The sequence below is a fragment of the Plectropomus leopardus genome, chromosome 2 (assembly GCF_026936395.1).
Source record: "Plectropomus leopardus strain MGB_pleo_1.0 chromosome 2, ASM2693639v1, whole genome shotgun sequence".
NCBI lineage: Eukaryota > Metazoa > Chordata > Actinopteri > Perciformes > Serranidae > Plectropomus > Plectropomus leopardus.
In genome coordinates this window covers 28,790,128-28,802,377 of record NC_142177.1, presented here as the reverse complement: position 1 = coordinate 28,802,377, position 12,250 = coordinate 28,790,128, and the positions used below count along the sequence as shown (strand labels likewise).

The 12,250-nt window shown below is 38.1% G+C and overlaps 1 protein-coding gene across 3 annotated transcripts in view; it reads right to left on the bottom strand.

The window, feature by feature from the left end:
• tex264b (testis expressed 264, ER-phagy receptor b) overlaps positions 1-12,250 on the bottom strand; it is a 47,107-nt gene that overhangs the window by 26,007 nt on the left and 8,850 nt on the right. For 2 of the 3 annotated variants that reach the window (XR_015779398.1, XM_042493881.2), the window contains exon 2: positions 11,981-12,202. The exons of the other annotated variant lie outside the window; for it this stretch is intronic. Coding sequence is in view for 1 of the 2 variants with exons in the window: in XM_042493881.2 (XP_042349815.2) it covers positions 11,981-12,202 (222 nt within the window). In the remaining variant the exon portion in view is untranslated. The remainder of the gene's footprint in view (positions 1-11,980; positions 12,203-12,250) is intronic. 3 annotated transcript variants of the gene reach the window in all.

The window sequence follows — 12,250 nt, the reverse complement described above, 5'->3', positions numbered from 1 at the left end:
CTTTAGCTCTGGAGGAACAGGACCCATTAAAACCACATGTTTTGGAAACGGTAACATGCAGATAGCAGAAGGAAGGGAGAGTGCTGTCCTAAATCAACCGACAAATGGCAGGTTTATAGCCACAGTCTACAACCAGTGAGTCAGAAAACAGACTTTGATGTGTGAAATGGATTGAGTAAAGATTTCAGACACTTCAGAAAAAGTGAAACAGTGACCTTTAGATCAAAACTGCCATTAGCTGAAATTGTGCCAGCTCCTGTTTTTAAAATACTTAAATGTGTGTATCAAGGGGCACTGCAAAACACTCAGTGGCAATGCAGAACATGTAATTCATGGTGACATTTGACCACTTCCTGTACCCTGTGTGTTAATGACAGTAATCTGTAAGATTATGGAGGATACCACTCCATCAGTGGCGCATAGCCTTCTTCTCCCTAGCAATTTACTTTCCCTTTTGTTTCTTTCCTTTACTTCTCCAGCCACATCCAATGAAACCCCTCATATCAATGCTGTATTTCTCCTCTTTTCTGCTTTGCTTTGTCACATGATTATTTTGACTGTCAACACACAGAACTACAATAGCATTTCCTCAATGCTACTACAGTCTTTTTAGACATTTTCTATGGGTCTTATTACTTTACATAGAGGTGGGGGGTGATAGAATATAGTATCTATGCAGCCCCTTTATAGACTTCATTTCATTTGAAAGCCCCGAAGGGAAAAAAAAGCAGTTTAAAGGGGCTGACGGCATAATGAGTGACAGTAGTTGCTGCCAGTACGAACAATCCAGGTGTCACTCAAGCAACAACAGTCTTTACACAGACTTATTCAGCCCTGACAAATGAACAAGGTCTATTTGAAAGTCACCGAGCTGAATAAAGCAGTTAAGCTTTAAGCCTCTTTTTTTTATCTTTCCCATTTTCTTTAGTTAGCTCAGTGAGGTCCCAAACCTCTGCACCTTGGTTAGGTGCCCCCACCCTGTTGTCCGACTCATACTTGAATGGTTCAAAATTGCCTCTGGATTGCTTTTCAGAAAATCCCTCAAGAGGACACTGGAGCAAATTCATTTAATTTGCATGTCTATCTCGACAAAAGACACGACCAAATTGTTGGAATATTTTAGCCGACATAAGAGAATGACTGTGTGTGTGTGTGTGTGTGTGTGTTCGCATTTGTGTGCTTCCTTTTCTCTTCTATCCAGCAGAGCCACATCGCAGATACACAAACTGACCAGGTGTTGAAAAGAGCTTTATGAATGCAATATTTAGTCCTAATAGAGCTAAAACTACAATTTTTGAGAGACTTTTGGTATTTGCTTTGGCAAATCATCCAATCATGAATACATCAGCAGCATCTTTAACATGAAGGGGAGATATCACAGAATGCAGGAAATACATTTCTATTTGTGTCCCAACCAGTTGTCCATATTTCTAAAAATTTGAACATTTTACTGGCTTGATTCCTGAAGGATTTGGGCTAGTCCTACTGCAGGAAGCTGCTAATAAGACAGTGCCATATGTGCTTCAAGTAGCCCAATCTGAATCTCATTTTGAGGGAGCTAAAGAAGTATTTCACTGCTTAAAGATGGTCTTTTCATTTAACTTGGCTGTCTATGCATTTGCACAAATGAATTAAATTGGTGCTGCATCACCAGGGAAAACAGAGAAAAAGGCCTGTGGCTTTTGAATTTGCTCAAAAGTTAAAAAAAAAACCCTACAACAACCAGAATGCACTGTGCCACAACAGACCGATAAATGCTCCTGTCGCTCTTCTACAGGAAACAATATGGCTGATGGCTGGTAACAAGCGATCTCAAATTGCATTTAAACAGTAAGTTAAAACATGTTGCTCTACCAGACTCATTATTCTGTCAGTCGAATCAGATTTGGCTGTTCCATAAGAATATTTTATTCAACAATTTGTTTAGTTTTACATACAAAGTTCTGGAGTCTGAACGGGCTCTGCAGGACTTTCAGCGTGACAGTGGCATCCATGTAATATAGTAAACAAGCTAATGGTGCTAACAAAGGGTCATAAATGTACAACAACATTTTTTGCCAACACTAGATATCAAACAAAAGCCAGAGACTGTTTCGTATTAACTTGCTGTGAGCTGTAAATTCACCATAAGGTGCAGTTTCTCCCTCCCTGTGTCACTGCCTGATGTCCACATCTGCAAAGAGTAGTGTGACAAAAGTACACTGCACTGGAAAAAAGACAAAAAAAACAACAACTGCTTGACTTGAAGCAATATCAGCCAACTGAAGGTCTCATAATTCAAGCCTCCAACTTTCAAGGGGCAACTCCAATATGTTTCTGAAGACATTTTGGGTGAGAAAAAGACAACGCAGTAACACAATCTTAGTTCGTATCATCACAGCTTTAGTTTTACAGTTTGACCTGAGTATTATTCAACTTCATTTTACAATACAGTTAACAGTATGGTGCCTACTTCCTGTTCACAAATTCTGACATTACAACCAGAAGTGCACTAAAATTGTTTCTGTAGACATTTTAGGTGAGAAGTAGGCAGTACAGTGACAGAATATTGGTTTATAGCTAATCAGCACTGCATGTTCAATCTGTATTTGAAAGAGAGAAGGAGAGAGAGAGGGGAGCGAGTCTCTCTCTTGATCCGCTTCTATCCTCTCTGTATCCATGGTGGCATATATATGAAAATGTAGAAGTACAATCTGCAGTTTGAGCAACAGCCTTAGAGCCAGCTCCAATCTGCTGGAAGACACAGATTTGAGCTGAGATATGAGCAGGTAGATCTGGGTGTTGGTGAGATGGAAGGAAAGTATTTACACATACCAAGCACATTGTTACGATACAAAGCTGGTTAAAAATCGGCAAAATAACCCTTCAAGTCAAAAGACTCCAGCCACAATAATTGTTATTTACACAGCTCCTCCAGTCATTTTCTTCCACATATTTTCTTTGTATTAGCGGGACAAACCAGGGAGCAGGTTTAACAGCAAAATCACAGACCGGTAACATCAGAGTAGACAGCGTGCGTCTTTTAAGCATTCGCTCGATCCTTACATCCTACATGATTGATAAGATGGCCAGTGGCACAAAACAATTTGTCCCATATCTAAAAATAACTATCCTTCTTAAATTGTAATCACACCCTGCTGCCTGATCTTGATTCAGAGCGACAGTGCAACAGAGGATAAAGTTTGAATCAGATCAATCATATGTAGATGTGACATTTAACACCAACAGTAGATTCCCAGCTGCTGAAGGATGAAAGCCATGTTTGAACATTTGACGGGCAAACTCCGCAGAGCGTCCCATGGGAAGAGTTCGCTCACAGGATCATGACGCAACATACTTGATGAAAGAGGCCCTGTGATTTAGTACATTAATATAATTAATTGGTTAAAAATAAAACAACATGCCCAGATATATTAATTTCATTATATTATATTAAAACTATTTTTTCCCTTTGTCAAAAGAAATAACACCTGCAGACAGAATGCCTGTGCTCTTACTCAACATTTCATTGCCTTAAGAGTAATTAAGCTGTTATTTTCATTTTTAAAACATGTTCACATGTTTTTAAGTGCAAATAGTGCTTGCTGTTTGTGATCACAAGGCAGGAGGGAATTAGAAAAGCGATTAGGAGGGATGACATGCCCAAACGTTCATAGAAATTATAGATAGACTGAGGGGATAAAAAAGATAAACAAAAAAAATGTGCTTTAGCTTGTTGGAGATGAAGCCTTCTGTATCTAGATAAATACAGTAAAAAAAAAAGAGCTCCAGCCTCCTGAGCTGATTGCTGCCACTCTAGACAATTCTTGTAATTCCAGTAGACATGCCGCAGTACTTTCAGAAGATACACCAAATTATGAGTATGAATGTATTTTTAATAAGAAACATCGCCACAAATCTTTGATCCATGTACTCAGAATTGGACTTTTAACGGTACTTACTTTGTAGGTTACAGCACAACAAAATTAGGAAATAACAACAATGAACACAATTAAAACAAAGTAAAAAAAACAATTTAACCGCATTACCTACTCATTTACTTATTGCAGAAGCACAAATATCAAGAAAAAATGACCAAATCAATAAAATCTGCAAGTCTATAAAATCTGCTAGAAACGTTCTGCCTCTGCTGTGGTAATGACGACATGCAGCGGACACAACAAAACTGGGTCGCAGCACATCGGCCAGCGGACTCTGGATGTTGCTGGTAAGTGTTGTGCTTTTATCACCGTACCAGAGTAAGCTTGTTGCTCACTATGTAGTCAGCCCTGTGTAGCAAAATGTCAAGATATTTTTGTCAGAGAAAAAAAGAGGAGTGTGGATTCAGCAGTCAACAAGTGTTTTAAAAAGTCAACAAAACACGTTTTTCAACACTTGTGAATCGCATCAACCACAAGAGGTCCTTAAGCATACAGTCATGAATGTGCACAAAAAATATTAGGCTGATTGATCCAGTAGTTTGTAAGATTAGCAGCAGACAGACAGATACACATACTCACTCACGCATGCACTCACATTACCAAAATCATGAAATTAATCTTGCTGATTTCCATGATATCCTGGATATGCCAAAATCAATTGACAATGAACTAAATAGTTAATTGGGAGAATTCTACTGCCAAGTGTTGTGCTTTTAAAAAAATGTAACAGACATTTAAATGAATATTCAATACCACATTTCAAGATAAGAGGACTAATTGATTTTTAGTGTGACAAAATTAGGTCTTCAACAGACAGTTGTAATGGCTGTCATTGTAATGTGAATCACATCATTATAACTGTTTATTATTATGCATTCTTTATTTCAATGTTAGCACATGCACTCCATATTTGAAGCATGTTGATTTGTATTACTTTGCATCTTTTATTTGCATTTTGATTTATATCAGAGTTCATGTGCAATTTATTGGACAAGTTGGGCTTCAGTGTATTCAAATGAAGTAAAATGTGGTCAGTGAAAGAAAGACGCCACAGCAGGTGGCAACAAAAAGGTTTCTGACTGAATGTCAATGAGGCAGACATACAAAAGGTTAGGCATTTTCAAAAGTTTCTGTCTGACAGAAGCTCGTGCAAGATTGCAAATTTGGAGATGGAAATGTAATGACTATTGAAGTTGACCATTTGCTGATAAATCATCCTAACCACACGGCTTGATCCCTGCACCTCATTAGTGCCATGAGTTACAACTGAAACAGACAAAAGAAATTTGTAAAACTTCTGAATACTAATATAAATAAAAACGTTCTGCAGGAAAAGCATTGTAAAATGCTTTGAATTTAATGTCGGTTTCTCCCCCATATGGAGCTTAACCCTACCTATGGGAATAAACTGTCTGAATACATGTCCTCTTTCATCTTAATAAGATATTTCAAAAGTTATACACCCCCAGAAATACAAATTAATCACACTCTGAATCTTCCAGCATATGACACTGCCTCCATTACTTTGCCCAGCATATAAACCCCACAACCTTTTCTGACCTTTCTGATCGTACGTCACCTTTTGCTAAAAGTCTGCATGTTTAACAGGCCCTGCGGACTAGCATCTGTGCACTGCTTTGCATCACTCTCACCCACTAATAAGAATTGTGTGAGGCAGCACCTTATGTGCCAAAAATGAGGCTTCATTCGCTATCATGCCGAGGAGGACTTTATGATCACTGTCACACCATGTGTGTTAGTTGCTAAAAAAGGCCATTTCTTAGGAACAAAGAAAAACTTGCTTTATATTCAGCCCAGAACCTCTGTGCTGGCAAGAAACTTCAGTGCCCCGAAGCGAACAAATGTTCCATCGTCTGCCTTTCACAAACCTTTAGATCTCTGTGAATGTCAGCAATATTATTCTCCCACCCCGGTCCCCAATCCAGTCTGAAGGCCTGGCCACCGTGCTTGAATCAAATCTCAAGATGCCAAGGCGTCTGCGATGTAGCCCACCACTAAAGAGCCAAGGCACAGAAGAAAAACACTGGGGCCGATCGATGGTCTGACTAGGCAAATATCAGGCCCAACCGTGGGGCAGCAACTCAAAGTGTCTGACAGACAGAAATCATTCTGCCATGACAAGCCAGGCATGCTAAATGCTGATGAGCTTGTTTGAAAAGGTCTCACCACTTGGGATATTCAAAGTGTCAGCCATCAACAGCATGCTTTATTCACTAAAAGGGACCCATTTAGGACTATTTGTGCTGTTCTGTTAAATGGGAGCCATGTTTTAGTTTATATATTGTTGTTGAATTTTAAACAGTGACAAACTGTTTATAGTGAAACGTTGTGTTTTTTGTTTTCTTCTAATGTTTAGATGGCATTTGCTTCAAAAATAGATTTCAAATTACTTTAAATCATTAAAAATCCAGGTAAGATAATTTCAGTGATTTCACACATTACACATTATAATGTTAAAAAAAATACTTGTTGAAAACATGGAAAACACTGTAAACTATACATTACTGAACTGTGGTATGAGACCGTTAAACTGTTTTTCATCATTTTCATGTACAAGGATTTTTGGACGGGCCTGAAATCATTTATTACTCATTTGTTTAACATAGTTTAAAAAATGAAATTAATCATGGCTCAATGATGCACTGTAGCCATCCTTCACATAATACTCCCCTTCTGTATAATAACTAACATTAGGGCAAACACATCAGTGATGTATAGTTCATCTCCTGTCAGTGGCGAGTTTGCTATGTTCCACGAGCTCTCGAAGCTCTTTCAGTCTAATAAATATGTGAATTAACATCTCTGTGAACTCTCTGAATACTGGACTGACATCACTTCTCTTGTGCTGCTTTCAGACACCTTTCACAAGTATTTAAACCTTTGAGCCCTGGGCAAATTAGTAAGAGTTCTTCCAAAAACATGGAGAAAAAGGCAATAAGCAACTCGGTAAGAAATTTATCACATATTGTAAGAAATTAGTAGATTTAGAAAGGGTTTTTTAAGCTAAGGGAGAATGCCTTTGAGAGAACGCCAGTGAAAAACTATTATTAACTTTCAGATGTTGGTTAGTTTTCATTATGTGTTGCTTGGAAAAGACATAAGGGCGCATGACATGACAGGTAATACATTTGGTTCTTTTAAATGCTCTGATAATTTCAAACTAGACAGTTGGTTTAGTCTGTTTGACAGCTTAGAAATGCCTGGATTTTCTTGGCAATATATTTTGGTTGTCACTCTTTGAATGCTGATGTGTAAATGCGCTCAGTAATATAATTAGGATTCAACTCTCAACCTGCATAGGGCAATGCTGTGTCTCAGAGAGGCCCCAGTTATCTGCATAAAGGAGCATTCTGGGTGAATATTGCGATGCAAGAGAATCAGTCTCCAGAAAGTAACACAGTGTTGAATACTGCAAGACATAAAAACTGAATTTCACTCTGACTTTTTCCCCCCTGAAATTGACTGATTTCAAGTGTTGCACAGTGTAGTTAGAGACCACAGGGGGAGGATAACATCATCCCTGTTCAGTCATTCAAGATCGAGCAGCTGTATTCAAATAACTGCATGACTTTCTTTTAATAACAAAATACTGCAGTACAATGCCACGTTGCAAATGTACTGTAGAGCCAAAAAAAGAAAGAACAGTAAAGAAACAGCTGCAAACTCCACCTGCACAGAACAACTGTCCAACCTGGGAGTTACACCCCAAAAGTGTCATTCATGTTACAATTTTTATTAAACGGATATCAGGGCCTCTAAACATAACCACATGGTTTGGCATCAAATCTCTCACTTGATTTCATAGCTGTGAATAAAATGTGTTTGAGATCTAGAGCTCTTAAGTCTTTTTCTACCCTTTTGGTCCAAGGTCTATCTATCCACTAAATTACATAACAATAAATTCACATTTTAGACCTATACAGACAGGCATAAAATGTGTACATAATCCTCTATATATTCCACCCTCTATGTCTGCAATCCTCCGAAACAGGTCAATATGAGAGTTACATATCACTAATAGCTGGAGGGGCAATAATGGACAGAGGACAGAGAGCCACCCACAAGACACATTATAGACAGGAACTGCAGTACATTGGTTACTGCAATTAATACATTTAGACCCCCAGTTTATGAAGTTTATTTCATACATCTGGTTAAAACTAAGAATGTCTGACATGCCAGCCTGACAGAAACTCTTTCATCATGAAGGTTATAAAGTTCAGATTTGCTGAAACTGTATTAGAGAGGAGTTAATAAAACTTTGTCAAGGCTGTTCGTGATGCATCAGACATCAGAAACAGCTCCTACAATGACCATGAAGTTGAATCAATACCTGTTTAAAACAGCTTTAACAAAACACAAACGGATTTTTTTTATGAAAGCATAATATATTTCAGGTCTGTTTGCTGCAGTAGACTTGGTGCTGGGAGAAATTATAACTCCACTACTTTTGGCAGTGCCTAATGTAACTGATTATTTTTTCAAATGACATAATGCAATTACAGTTACAGAAATTTAAACAGGATCATTACTTGATACTTTTTTCTTGATCATAGCAGACAAATGCAGCCTATTTCATTGATTTTTTTAAGGATATTCATACAGAGAGACAGAAGGGGAGAAAAAGTGTAAGGTGGACTATTTCAGTCTATCTTTCTGGAAGTTATGACTAACTTTCTTCTGAACGCTGCTTTGTCACGTTTTTACTCACCAAGGACCAGCACATCCCTAGTCATGTGAATGCATCAATCAGCCCCACTAACATTTTATCAGTAGTGATGACTAGCAGCGATTTACTTACAAGGAACATTTCCATGAATAGTTAACTGTTCAACCAAGAATCAACATTCTGTCTAATGAGAAATGAATTGTAGATGTCTTTAATTAGATTTACTGCAAGTCAATATTACATCATGTTGGCTTGGAATTTTAACTAGTCAAACAAAAAAAAAAACAATTGCTGATAACTATAATTGCTATTATGGCTACTAATTAAATGTTAAAAGGGCATTCAATAGCATTGCACATTAACTGCATATAATGGCCAACAGTTTTGACAATTAAAGCCTGCTGTTCTGGAAATATGGGCATTAATTTTCCCTCCTCATGATCAAGGACAACAATAGACCTACAGTGATGAGTTGTAATGTTTGTAGGATTTTAATAACAAAGCATATACATCAGTAATGTTTTTGTTTTGCTTTTATTTAATTAGACCTATCTTGATTAGAAATAACTGACAGGGTGTCTGAGAAACAGTTGTTATTTCAGTTTACACTGCCAAAAAAGTTTTAAAAACTTGCGTTGCATGATTTGAAGGCCTGTGAGGCTACAATAAATAGGCTTTCAGAACATATCTATTGTGTTTTGTTGTTCCCCACCTTATTTTCCATCATAGTGATAATGGGTACAATTACAGATCGAATGTGACAGTTGTCTGAGGTCGCCATGGCCTTTATCTGCAAAATGTCACTCATTTTACTGTAACATGGAAACGAAAAATGACCACAAAGAGGTGCAAAGAAACTATAAAGATACACAGAACAACCAAGAAAAGGCACATAATGACCTCAGAGACAAAACCACAAAAAGATGCATACTGACTACAAAGAGATGCAAAAAAGACACAGACTGTGTGATTTTATCATCTGCAGGAGAGGCGGTGGGGCCTTTTGCATATCGATGCCAAAGGGGCCCATTTTCTCATAATCCACCCATGATAGCTAAGTGTGCATTAATAAGAGAATTAAAGCCGATATTTAAAATAAAAGCAACAGTTACTTTCCAACGTATTCTTTAATGTGCTGTATTGGTAAAGTAATTCAGTTGCTTTTGAGAAAAGTAACTATTAATTGCAATTAATTAGTAATTTCTAGTAACTTGTGCAACAATGTTTTTAGCCCTAGCTAGAAATCCACTTTTCTACTATGCGTCCAAGCATATCACACTGTAGAAGCTATAATTCTTCTATATGATTCAATATTTATGTTACAGACAGAGAGGATCTGTTGATTATAAAATGCAACAATGTCTCCCAATATGGAGCTGAACAGCTACAAATAACAACAACCTGTAAGTGTTGAGACAACACAGTAAATTATGTGTAGCAAATGTAGAAACAATTATCGATAAAAGAAATATTATTGCTGGTAAAGGAGACTGATGTCTACTTTGATGGCTGTGTCTGCTGACCTCTCTGATAGGGTAAGTGCCACTGGAGCGGAGCCAGATTTAAACAGCGCCCAAGCAGATGGTAGAGGCCGCCAGACAGGACACACAAACACATTCCTCCAGCAGAAGCAGAGTGATTGAGACAACCCGTGGTGTTGCCACCTGTTTCAGCACACTGCATAATTAAACCACATCTACAAAACTCACGCCTCACAACAATGACTCACTTTCCCAGCATCCCTCAAGCAGCACTCAGTGAGATCATTCATCATAAAGTGCTAAAAGGAGCTCAAATTGTTCTCTTTCTTTTTCTCCTTTGTCTTCAAGTTCACTCCACACCTCCATATCTTTCCTGTACCATAAATCTCTTCCAGCTGTGCCACCTAACAAACACCTCCCAACCCCCCAGAGGATGTAAAGCGAGGATTTGACGTGCTTAGCTTTTCACAAAACACATTTCAATTTTCTGCCGCCTGAAAACACACAGTATGACTCAGATGTGCATGTGACCATCATGGGGTTAGATATTGATCATTTACTTGCCACGCAAGCCCACCTTAGCGTTAGCAATGATTCATTCTAGCATGCACACATGCATTTCACATCACATGCTTTCTTTCCTTTTCTTGCCATTTAAACAAGCACACAGGCCTTGGCTCATAACGGCTATTTATTACACCTATTCCCATTTTAGGAATATAAAATATTTTATACTGAGTCAAAACAGAATCATTGACAGCCTATTATCTGTTTATGTAGTATACATGCTCTATGGGTGTTATAGTGGCACTTTGTGTGCTGACTTAATGTGCAGCCAGCTTTGTGGGAACACTGAGGCCCACGGGACAAGTACTGTATGTACGTCTGATGCTAATGATGCTGTGTCAACATACAGTATGTTTCACTGTGGTTAGTTCTGTTTTCCTTTATACACGTGTTTAGGTCAGGGGACTACGGGACTCCCAACAACATTGCATAAAATTGAGTTTAACTCCTCCACTCGACATGTCGAAGTATCCTTTAGCAAGATACTGAACCCCAATTTGCTTCTGATGGCTGTTCAATCAGTGTGTGAATGTGTTTCAGTGTTTAAAAACTGAATAGCAGGTGGTACGGTAGCTATGGTTACTATTAAAATATATATGTGTGTTAATGGGTGAGTGTGACATGTCGTGTGAAAACGCTTTGAGTGGTAGGTCTATACTATACAGTTTATATATACATACACACACACACACACACACACACACACACACACACACACACAGTGTATATATCATATTAGATAATAATATGTTCAATTTATGTTAATGTTTATTTAATTAGATTTAGAAAGCAAGGGAATTGGGTACTTTTTTTACATACACAATTAGGATCAAGGGCAAAGGTTTTGTTTCTGTATTTGAGGAGAACACCAAATAGGGGCTTGGAAGTCCTCTAACAGAAGACTTTGAGCTTCAAAAACCTTATTTGCTGCATTCTAGTGAATTATTTTACACCAAGATTTGCCTTTTCTTCATGAATTCTTAGTGTAAGTGTCTTTAACTTCCCATCCATCACATTATGATATTGAAAGCTACATGTCCCTGGTGTCCTGCCTGAAATCTACTGGGACTGTAGATGCATAGGTGTCCAAGCATGTGTGACAGTTATGTAGAGGGTGTTAGTGTAAGAGTATACCTTAACGATTTTACGATTATTAAGCCTTACTATATCACATTTCCTGAATGGAGCATTTGCTTTCTTGTCATTTTAATGATCAAATAATTGATTATTGACAAAAAAGAAATAATCTCAAGATTATTTGTAGTGACATGCAAAATTTAAATGTATGTTAGTGGTGGAAAGGAGTCCAAAGGACATGGTACCTTGATGTAGTGACCCAGCCGTGGGTAAACTCTTCTTATTCCCAGGAGGATTGAGAAATACGTCGTGTGAGGGAACGAGGTAGTGACCACGTGTGTGACTTCGGGAAAGGAAAAGACATTAAAGCCAGATGTCTCATAGCTATTTAAAAGCTCCTCGTCTGCCTTGTTTTCTCCCTCGCTCAGAATACTGCCGACAGCGCAGCGGCATTGTGGCTCGGGCACCTAGGAACAAGGACCAAATGAACAAATAAATAAAGGTGGATATGAGAG